Raw genomic sequence first — 11,974 nt, forward strand, 5'->3', positions numbered from 1 at the left:
TTCTTCACTCCTCACTCCCCACTTCTCATTCGGCATAATGACCATTCGGCCTAATGACCATTTGGTTTAATGACCCAGCATCCAGAATATCCATTCTGAATTTTTTGTTCATCGGCACTTAATTATTTCAAAACTTTTTCGAACGTTATTCCCAGGAAGGTACCTATTGCAAATGCATACTTATATTGATTATGACGAAATTTCATGGAATTATTTCACATCTAAAGAGTTTCAAACAATTTCAAGCTAAATTCGAAAACTTTATGCATTAAGTAATCATGGAAAAGCAGGAAAATTTTCAGAAATACACTCATATCAAATTCCATTTATAGACAATGCGAAAAGGATTCTTCAATCATAGAATACACATTTATCCACAGTTAGTTATACAGAGAAGATAAGTTGACACAGATACAGCCAGCGTTTTGAAGTAGGACGAATGAGCGATAAGCTTATTCAAATAATTTCTATGCAACCCATCCGCACAGTGCTTTACATCGTCTTAGAAAAAAACATCCCACTGTAGTTACGCCTATGTGTTTAAGTGAAGAAACGCCCACTATTTCCATACCATCGAAATGAGTGCTTTAATAATCATTATAGCATTCAAGTGAGTTGCATAATAGTAGTTTGTGCAACAAGTTTCAAAAAGATGATTTTTTCAGCACGAGTTGTACGTTTATCCAACGAGGCTTGCCAAGTTGGATAAATACTACGAGTGCAGAAAAAATCGAGTTTTGCAACGAGTTTCACACGCTATTTTTTGCAATGACGAAAAATGCACTTTAATTTGATAAATCTGTGCCAAAGTTGTAGTCTAATCTAGACATCTCTCCCTATACCGACGGTTTGCTCGGTCCCTTCAATCTACGTACATTTAACCTCCCTAAAACTGGCAACTCTGTTACTGGTTACTAAGTGCGATTTCTACCGGCTCTCGAAGTTCTTAAACTAATCTCCGTGAAAGTGAATTATAAATTCGCGAGTGACAAGTGTACTTAACTTTCAAGTGCTAGGAATCATACTTTGTATTGATCAACGCAACAATGAGTGCATCAAAAATGGAAATCGACAGAGAAAGGGAAGACGAGATTCTACAGCTTCAAGGCGATTCAGTCGAAGATGCACTTTCCTGTTCATCGTCCATTCTGAACACGGATAATGATGGTGCCGAAGACGCTGATGATTACAATGATGATGATGACTTTGAAGATGGCATCAACGTAACATTATTGTCTTCACCACCACCAATTATTGTCCCAAATACCTCCGATGGGCAGAAAAATACACCATCTCAGGACAACGGCAGAACAACAAAAAAACTGAGCGGTGCTGGACAAAAGCGCCTAAAAAAACTGTTGGATCGTGGGATTAGCTATGAGGAAGCTTACCGTCTGGCTGAAAAACCACCTCAATCATCGGATCCCTCCAAGCGCCCAAGACAAATGGACTTGAATGGATCAAATACAAGCGGAAATCCAACACCCGCTAAAATTGCTCGTCGAAACAAGGGCAGTAGAACCCAAGCCAAGACCAGCTCAGTGCAACATAGAATCGACACGGCTCAGACAGGACACTCGGCACCTACAAGAAATTCCGAGGGTAAAGTCAAGCCGTCATATAGAGATGTTGCGAATTATGTGAAGCTAGGGATACTCTCGACGGGATACCCTGAAACAGAGCTCACAACCGAACAGTTGAAAACTACCCAAAAGCCATTCTGGCGAAAGTAGTAGGGCAACGGAAGGAACAACTGAAACCAAAATTTGGTGACTGCGTGTTCAAATCTGGCTATTTAGTAATAGTCTGCAAAAACAAAGAAACAGCAGACTGGCTGAAGAGCATAGTTTCTACAATAACTCCCTGGCCTGAGGCTGAACTCACAGCGGTCGCAACCTGAAATATTGATCGTCTTTTTTTCCGTGGAGTACAGAAGACAAGAATGAAGAAATTCTGGCACTCCTGGAAAGCCAAAATGATGGGCTAGCAGTTGATGCATGGAGGATACTACAGCGCAACACCATTAGCCAAAGACATGTCGAACTAGTATTCACAGTCGATGGAGCTTCATTGAACTCAATCAAGCAATGTGAATTCTCACTTGACTACAAATTTGGGAATGCAACCCTGAGGAAGAAATTCCGCAGAAAAAATCAGCAAGAAGGTAGTGAACGACCAAAGCATAGGGATGAAAATGACTCTCATATGACACGAGAAGGAACTGGAGATGACAAAATGATCGTCGATCAATCTGTCCAGATCCCAGGACCGAGTGGAATAGAGAGGACAAAAACAAACCATAATGCTTCTGGCCACACTACAAGCACCGACGTTCATAAGCAGAGCGAGCCTCGAACGTCAAACAAACGGATTAAGTCGATGTACCGAGACATTAAAGTCCAAGTAGACAAACATCCAATTAAAGGAGGCCGCGAAACCAAAGAGAGGGAGATACTAAATCCCCATGCAAGCGGTAAACAAAAAGTGAACCTTCATCACGCAAAGGGGGCATCAGCCGTACTTTGCAAAAGGTTCACGGAGAGCAAACTGGATGTCGCATTCATCCAGGAGCCATGGGCAATAAATAGTAGGATACTTGGAATAACTACAAATTTCAGTAAGCTAATTTACTATGAAGGGCAACTTGCACCAAGAGCTGCCATTTTAGTGAACGGAAGAATAAACATAATTCCAACTACAAAATTCATCAAAAGAGATATTGATGTGGTCATGATGGAGGTGCCAACAGCCCATGGGACAACGGTAATATATGTTGCTTCAGCATACTTTCCCGGCGACGTGGACGATGTACCTCCCCCAGAAGTAGCAGCTTTCGTATCTTATTGTAAGAAACAAAACAAGTCGTTCATAATTGGCTGTGATGCCAATGCTCATCATACCGTATGGGCCAGCACGGACATCAACAACAGAGGTGAGTACCTTTTGGATTACATTTCTAAAATGAAATAGATATATGTAATAGAGGAGATGCTCCAACATTCATGAACGCAGTAAGGCAGGAAGTTCTTGACTTAACGCTGTGTAGTCCATTCATTTCGGACAATATAAATAACTGGCATGTTTCAAGTGAAGAATCCTTGTCAGATCATAAACATATCATTTTGAGTATGAGGCTGGAAAACAACTCACACAATATATCAAAGATCCCAGAAAAACTGATTGGGAGCTATATAATTCTAAGTAAGATGCCGAAAAAATATATTTGTATCTAACTTAAACTCTTGGGATGAACTTGAGAAAAGCTCAAACCAGCTTTCTAGGCTAATCCAAAACTCTTTTAATGAAAGTTGTACCCTTAAGTTACGCTCTACAAATAGAGACATACCATGGTGGAACAACAGACTACAAAAACTGCGCAAAAGAACCCGAAAACTTTTCAACCGGGCTAAGCGAACACAACAGTGGGAACAATACAAACAATCCCTCACCGATTACAACCGAGAGATTAGGCGATCTAAAAGGATACATTGGAGGCATACATGTGAAAACATAGAAAATACTCCAGCAGCTGCCAGGTTGCAAAAATCCTAGCCAAAGATCATTCTAATGGACTCGGTACTTTAAAATAAGATAACGGCTTATTCACTACATCTGTGAGTGGAACTTTAGAATTGATGATGAACACTTGTGGGATACTCCCGGTTCGCACTTCAGCGAAAGCACCCGCGAATCAACTTTCGGATAAAACGCGAAACAGTAACAGCAGTGATACGTTCACTAGAATAATTAGTTTATTGGCGCACTTCGAATGATACCACTATCGGTATAGTGTGGACTGTAATTTATTTTACTATAATAACACGCGGCGCACTGCCGACGATCGGTATCACCGGCGGTCGAGATAGAACTAAAAATATACTCCCTACATCTACCTACTACCGGGATGCTGCGAGCATCATCTCTGTAGGCCTTTGGTCGAGAGAGGCTATCGTGTGGCAAACGATGAGAAACAAACCACTGGCCATTGACCAGTTCGCATCTAGTGCGTATTGATACAGTGGTTCGCAAAGAAAATGAATTAATTATCCAACATACCGGCCACCTTGAGTTCACTCAATTCTACTAACTAACATTTCAAAACCTTAATTCTATTAGTTTCAACACTTTCGTCGACGTCGATCTCCTTGGAATCCAAATTCTGTCCGTCCGGTTTCCTAGATGATCACCGCTTACTTCTCGATGACTTCTGGATACTCATACTCCTGCCATGGTGTTGCAACCGTAAGATCCTGACTCGAATACTGCCAAAGAACGAGACGACTTGAATCCGAGACATAACAACAAATGGAATGACATAACTTATCGATCGCCCCCTGGCGATAATGGACGAGATCTCCATTCTGCCAAAGTTTGCCCCGATGGGGGCATGTAACGCAGTGCTGGAGTGGCTGTGGTACGGCAAAGTAACGTTGAAGTCTTCGACGAAGTTTTCTGTTAAATAGAAAAACCGATTGGGATCCGGAAAACCATGGGGTGTTGGAGAACATAACTTTAAGCGCGGCCCCTGGCGAATGCGGCATGAAATGCCGTCAGCTGCCAATTGTGCCCCTAATGGGGCCATACTTAGCCTTATTTTCTGCAGTAGATTCTTGGAGACGAACGACGATTGTTGACGGCTAGGGTTGATCTTCACTGATCATGATGACTTCATAACGGTGTGCTAGGGATGGGTCCAAATCTGTTGAAGAATAACAACGCTTTGGATCCGGAATATGCATTTTAACATGAAGAAACGTAACTCGGGTATCGGCCCCCTCGGCAGATGTGACTGGCTAGCCACGAGATTGCCAACGGTTGCCCCAAATGGGGGCAGGAAATACTTATTCTGGTTTGTTGTAGACGGATTGATGTTGGGTTGTCCAGGCATACGTGCAGCAGACAGCGACTATCGAAGGAGAGCAGATCAGTTTGTTTCTAACGACACAGAAGAGAATATACGTAACTTGGGGTTAGCCCCCTGGCGATAGCGGCGGGTAACACCGCAAGATGCCAAAGTGCCCCAACGGGGGCGATAATACTTATTTGTTCAGGACCTACTGTCCTTCTGCGGCCGGTTGGCCATCTCGAATAGGAAGAATACAAATCTTCGACACTGCTCTGCGATATGATCCATCTTTCGTACGGACCGTGACGACTCTCACGTTCCCGTCAGCACCTGGATGAACCTCCGTGACTCGTCCCAACCTCCATTTCAGCGGTGGAACGTTGTCTTCTTTTAACAGTACCATTGTACCAACAGTGAGGTTGTCCTGCTTCTCGTCCATCTATTACGACTCTGTAGACTTGATAAATAATCCGTCGACCAACGTCTCCAGATCACCTGGCTGTATTGCTGAACCCGCTGCCATCTGCTGAGCCTATTCTCTGGCAGCTCGCTGAGACTCAGTTCAGGCACTGCAGTAAGCGGTCGCTGGATGAGGAAGTGCCCCGGCGTTAAAACCTCCAAATCCGTGGGATCGTTGCTCATTGGAGTTAACGGCCTCGAATTAAGGCAAGCTTCAATTTGTGCGACAACCGTTTGCATTTCATCGCACTTCAGCATTCTGTTTCCGATCACTCTCCGCATATGTCCTTTCACCGACTTCACTGCGGCTTCCCACAAGCCGCCGAAATTGGGAGATCTGGCGGGAATGAACTTAAACTCAATTGAGTCTAGAGCCGCTTCCGTTGAAACTCGATCCTGGAACTGATCTTGCCGAAAAATGTTGTGTAGCTCGTACAATTGTCTTCGCGCTCCAACAAAGTTGGTAGCGTTGTCGCAAAGTATCAGGACTGGCCTTCCGCGTCTTGCGGTGAACCTCCTGAGTGCGGCTATGAAAGCATCGCTGGTGAGATCCATAACGACCTCTATATGCACGGCCTTGCAGGCTAAACATACGAATAGACAAAGGTAGCACTTGATCGGTGCCCCTTTCCGAGTTGCCGGTTGAAGCTCGAACGGACCGCAATAATCTATGCCAACTCGCTGGAATGCAGGCGCTGGTGACACTCGTTCGAGCGGAAGGTCTCCCATCAACTGCTCATGCACGCGTGGCCTTGCTCTGAAGCACCTAATGCACTCGTGTAGGACTCTCCTGGCGAGATTCCGGACGCTCAGCGGCCAAAATCTTTCACGAACGCACGCTATCATCAACAGAGGTCCTCCATGAAGTAGTCGATGATGATAATCAATCAGAATTAGCTTAGTTAACGGGTGATGGCTATCCAAGATCATTGGATGTCTGCGACCTGATGAGATCGGAGCATTTCCGAGCCGGCCACCAACACAGATTATCCCATCAATCATAACAGGGTGAAGATTGTGTAGTTTTGAAGTTGGTCTTACTTCATTTTTAGCTACAATATCCGCCAATTCTAGTGGAAAGCATTCCGATTGGGCTAGCTTCACTAACGCTAGCAGCGCCGAGTTGTGTTCCTCAGCACTCAGTGATCCAGTTCTCCGTTGCTGGCTGTTTCCTTGTTGGCAATTGGTAGAAAATCGACGTATCCAGGCGGTCAGTCGAACAAGGTTCAACAAAGAAGAACGAAGTGTAAATACATTACTTGGAGGAAGAGCTTGAAGAGCTGCGGACACAAGTGGCCTCTCCTCCAGAGTTACCGAGTCGAACTGCTGCTCGGGGACCAGTATATTTTAGGCCAATTGCTAACATCCTTTCTAAGCCAATCCGGTCCATGCCACCATATGGCATTACTCACTAGCTGCGCCGGTGTAGCTCCTCGCGATATGATATCGGCCGGATTTTCAATTCCCGGAACGTGATTCCAGACGCCACCTTTCGTGGCATGCTGAATCTCCGACACACGATTGCTCACGAAGACTTGCCACCTCGATGGGTGTGACGAGATCGAGGTACTTAACGTCCAAAAGAAAGCAGGCGCTGAAATCTCCAGACTGCCTTTGACGTTCTCGTACAGATGAGCCAACAGTAACGCAGCCGACAATTCCAGGCGAGGTGTGGATTGTTTCTTCTTCCTGCGGCTGAGATCTTCCAATGGCGCAACCTTTGACTTGGCCATCATCAAATTGACCGTTACTCTTCCGTCCAAGTTCACACAGCGTAAGTAGACGACAGCTCCGTAGGCCTTGTCGCTAGCATCGCTGAACCCATGGAATTCACAAGTGATCACGTCTTTACCAAAGCCAATCCATCGTGGAACTGACACCGCGTCTAAGTCGGCTAGATTGCTTCTGAACTCTAACCAACGTGAATGTAGATCGGCGCACAGCAATTCATCCCATGTGTATTTAGCCTTCCAAAGATCTTGTAGGAATATCTTTCCCTGAACTATTACAGGACCCACTAGTCCGTAAGGGTCGAACAGGCGTGCTATTTCGGACAACACAATCCGATGGGTAACATGCCCTTCAGGCTTCCAGTAGGGAACCTTGATCCAAAACTTATCTGCTGCCGGTTCCCATGTGAGACCCAGTGTCTTCACGGTAGCCTTTTCGTCCAGATCAAGAACTTCGCGCACGTCTCTTAGATCGGGGAATTTCAGCCAAAATCGCAGGATTGTTTGTATTCCACTTTCTGCGGTTGAACCCATACTCTTTCAGAAGCTCTAGCACGCCTTTGCATAGCTGCTTCCCTCCTTCTATTGTGTGTGATCCTGCCAGCATATCATCTACATAAAAACACTTTTTAACGACAGCTGCAGCTGCAGGATAGCGCTCCGCACCCTCGTCCGCGCACTTGTTCAGGCACCTAGTAGCAAGATAAGGCGCAGATGATGTGCCGTAGGTGACTGTGGTGAGCTTATACGTTTTTAGTGGCTCCTGACTTGAATCCCTCCAGAAAATCTTGTGCAGCAACTGATCCGATGCTTGCTGCCATACCATTCGGTACATTTTTTCTGCGTCTCCAACGACCGCGTACCTATGCATCCGGAACCGCAGTAAGATACTTCGCAGATCATCTTGAACGACCGGCCCAACCATCAATACATCGTTCAAAGACACACCCGTATCCGTTGGACAAGATGCATCAAAACCACCCTAAGTTTGGTTGTGGTGCTGTCTGGTTTCAGCACACAGTGATGGGGAATGAAGTATTCCGGAGTCGAGTCCTCGTCGTCCGCCTGTACCTCTTTCATGTGTCCCATCTGAACGTACTCATGCATGAATGCCGTGTACATAGCTTTCAATTGCAAATTGGCATCCAGCCGTCTCTCCATAGAGATAAAGCGTTTCTTCGCTATCGCCCTCTAACTCCCTAACTTCTCCAGAACGTGTTTTTCCTTCGGTAACTGAACTCAAAACTTATTCCCATCAGGACTCCTTGTAATTGTTTCCTCGAAGATGGCTTCACAAGCAGATTCCTCGATAGATAAGCAGCTCTTCGTGTGACAGGATTCCAACTCCCAAAACTTCGAGAGTTCTTCAAAACTTGCTCCGTGGTTACTGAAGACGATGCTACTGTACTGTAGCTGACGCAAGCGGTTTCAGGTAGCTCCTGCCACAATCCACCCAAGTTCGGTATCACGTAGAATCGGTCCAGAGTTGGAGAGCTTCAGTTGTGCACTCTGCAGCAGATCGTAAATACTGTGACACCCAAGATGACATCGATAGCTCCAGGCTCATTGAATTTCGGATCCGCAAGGCAAACTCCTGTAGGCAGATTCCACGACGAAGTATCGATGTGCTGTTGCGGCAGGCTTGACGTGATCTTCGACAGTACATAGAACTGTACCTCGCAAGACTTATACTCAGAGTTGCAGGACAGTATTGTTGCTAGAACTGATTGTTTAGCAACAGATAGAGAACCACCCACTCCTTTAACAGGTAAATTCTCACGAAGTCGACGGAAATTTAAACGTTGAGACAGGTTCTCTGTTATTAGAGATATTTGAGACCCGCTGTCCAACAAAGCGCGTGCAAGAACGGTATTTCCGTGACGATCACCGAGCTTCACAATAGCAGTTGACAGTAGTGCAGTTTTTGAGTGGTGGTGTGTTTTGGATGGTGTAGCAGTGTGGTGTACAGTGGAAGGATTGGTGGGAGGTGGCGGACGTGCATTTTGCGAAGACGTACTTGGGATTGGTGTAGTCTGTAGGTGTTGAGAGTTGTTCCGGGTTTGGGCCTGATTCGATTGCTGAAACTGACTGTTCGCGGCTTGAGGTCCTCTGTTGTTCTTCTGGGAGGATGACTGATTCACATTCTGCCCTTGACCTGCATCGTTGACATACGGATGGAGCAGCGTATGATGCCGCTGTCCGCATTTACGACATGTAGACCTCGAACACTCCGCAACGAAATGCCCGGAATGTAAACAATTCAGGCACAATCCAAGTTTCCTGGCAAGCATTTTTCTGTCCACAACTTTCATTTTCCCGAACCTCGTACACTGTTCCACGGAATGTGATCCAACATTGCACACTATGCAACTTCCAGTCGATACAGCAGCATGAACAACTGGGGTTTTGTACGATTTCTTGAACTCACTACTCTTACGTGACGATGTTGATTGTAGAATAGCACAATGGTTCTCTAGGAACTCCACCATCGCCTTGTACGATGGAATATTCTTGCAGCTATGATGCGTTTCCCATTGGCGAAGAGTATCATCGTCCAGCTTCTGGGATAGCATGAAAGCTAACAGTGTACTCCATTGCTCGGTGTCTTCACCCAGTTTCTCCAACTGTTGAAGATTTATCTTGAACGTCATCAAGATATGATTAAGTGCTTGAAAACTCTCAGTCTTCATCGGAGCAACAGCGAACAGTGCTTTCAAATGTTCCTGTGCGATTAGTTTGTGATTCTCGAACTTCGACTCCAGAACTCCCCAAGCGATAGTGTAGTTGGAACTAGTGACCTGGATCTGGTTTACCTGAAGAAGAGCCTCATCCTTCAGGGAAGCACGCAGATAGTTGAACTTATCTATCGTACTGAGTTGGGCGTTGTCGTGAATCAAAGAAGTGAAATTGTTACGAAAGTTAATCCATTTCGACAATCTTCCAGAGAACGTTGGAAGCTTCAATTCCGGAAATCGTGTCCGTGACGACTGGGACACTTCCGGTTTCCGCTCAACACCTACTTCGGTAGGTATACTAACCTTCGAAAGAAGCGCCTGCTTCAGACGAAAATACTTGTTTTCAAATTCTTTGAAAATCTCCTCATTCTCTCTTTGGCGAGCTTCGGCCATGGCAGATAGTCTCGAAGCATCCTCTTCGCCGTCGCCAGATGGTCCTTCACCAACATCCAGGTCATCGGTTAACACCTCTATACTAACTCTCACTTCACAGTATTTCTCATAAATTTCGTCCAACTTTTTCACTCTGAGATCCACGGCACCTCTATCACGATCTTCTTGGTACGACAACAGAAACTCCTCTATATTATCGAGCGAAATCCTAGCATGGCGCTCCTGCTTCACCAGCTGTCTCAGATCCGGTACCGGCATCTTTGCAGAATCACTGACCAAACACTGTGGATCACAAACCACTATTCACTCCCGAGACCTCAAGCGACCGAACGATTGACAATTGACAGGCCAAATTGTAAAATCAAATTTATGCAATCTCAAAGTGCACCCAAGGCAATAAATCAACAAACCGGAGAATCTCAAACACCTTCTCCACAGAATGCTACTGATGAGTACAATGCAAATAAATCTCAATCAGAGCTGAAATTTTTCTCTACCGTTCGTAGAGCTTCAGGAATGGCCGGCACAATGCACAAACCGATCCAATCCACCTCGACCACACAATTTCTCTCCCACACACTGTACTTAGCTTGCTTTCCGGCGATGACCTCCTCCTGGTGTCCAAACGTTGGTAACTGCACCACTTGTGCAGCAACGAAACCCTGCCAACAGGAACCTTCACTACGCCAGCAAATCACTAAGCACTTCCCACAGCGTGTGTTTAATCGTTTTCTCCCGCGATTATTCAACGGATTGTCGTTGTTCTTTCTGAAATCGAAGCACTTTTCATCCGCGGAGAAGCACTAGCCCGAGCCAGTCGCTTTATTATCCAGCGTTACCAAGCCGGTCAAAAACGATTTATTGAACTTGCGCCTATTATTCACTGCGCCATTACAGTGACGAACAATCAGACCGCACTGGTCTATTATACACTTGTTCGATGACCTATCGAACCCAAGCGACGCGCGATTATCCGAACAAAAGGTCTTCACGGGTCTGGCAAATCCGGTTCGAAGGACCAAAATGTGGGATACTCCCGGTTCGCACTTCAGCGAAAGCACCCGCGAATCAACTTTCGGATAAAACGCGAAACAGTAATAGCAGTGATACGTTCACTAGAATAATTAGTTTATTGGCGCACTTCGAATGATACCACTATCGGTATAGTTGTGTGGACTGTAATTTATTTTACTATAATAACACGCGGCGCACTGCCGACGATCGGTATCACCGGCGGTCGAGATAGAACTAAAAACTATACTCCCTACATCTACCTACTACCGGGATGCTGCGAGCATCATCTCTGTAGGCCTTTGGTCGAGAGAGGCTATCGTGTGGCAAACGATGAGAAACAAACCACTGGCCATTGACCAGTTCGCATCTAGTGCGTATTGATACAGTGGTTCGCAAAGAAAATGAATTAATTATCCAACAACACTCATTTTCCGGGGTCTATTATCAGTTCAAATGAAGACCTAAATGCGAATGCAGTAGGAACTGAAATCATTGAAATCAGCCATCAGATTCATGGAACAGTGAACGAAATGACTGAGCTAGAAAAGATCCAGGAACGATGCACGTATTCTGGCCACACAATTTTACTGAAAGAAAGGTTGAATGGGCAATAGATTCCTTTGAACCTTTCAAATCACCGGGTAGTGATGGAATTTTTCCTGTACCACTGCAAAAGGTAAGGCAATTTTAATACCTATCCTCACAAAGCTGTTTCAAGCAAGTTTATCGTTGAGCTACATTCCATCAGTTTGGCGACAAGTACGGGTGACATTTATCCCCAAGGCAAATAAAAAGGA

The 11,974-nt window shown here is 45.3% G+C and overlaps 2 protein-coding genes across 2 annotated transcripts; both read right to left on the reverse strand.

The window, feature by feature from the left end:
* Window positions 1-3,606: 3,606 nt before the first annotated feature.
* Window positions 3,607-7,870, reverse strand: LOC134209885 (uncharacterized). The gene is made up of 5 exons (XM_062685908.1): window positions 7,572-7,870; window positions 6,718-7,501; window positions 5,329-6,631; window positions 4,195-4,452; window positions 3,607-3,695 (listed from the first exon to the last, which is right to left on the reverse strand). The coding sequence occupies exons 1-5, from the start codon at window positions 7,868-7,870 to the stop codon at window positions 3,607-3,609; spliced, it is 2,733 nt and encodes a 910-aa protein (XP_062541892.1).
* A 661-nt stretch (window positions 7,871-8,531) lies between these two features.
* LOC134209887 (uncharacterized) lies at window positions 8,532-10,421 on the reverse strand. Its single transcript, XM_062685909.1, has one exon. The coding sequence runs from the start codon at window positions 10,419-10,421 to the stop codon at window positions 8,532-8,534; it is 1,890 nt and encodes a 629-aa protein (XP_062541893.1).
* Window positions 10,422-11,974: the final 1,553 nt, after the last annotated feature.

This window comes from Armigeres subalbatus, chromosome 2, assembly GCF_024139115.2.
Source record: "Armigeres subalbatus isolate Guangzhou_Male chromosome 2, GZ_Asu_2, whole genome shotgun sequence".
Taxonomy (NCBI): domain Eukaryota; kingdom Metazoa; phylum Arthropoda; class Insecta; order Diptera; family Culicidae; genus Armigeres; species Armigeres subalbatus.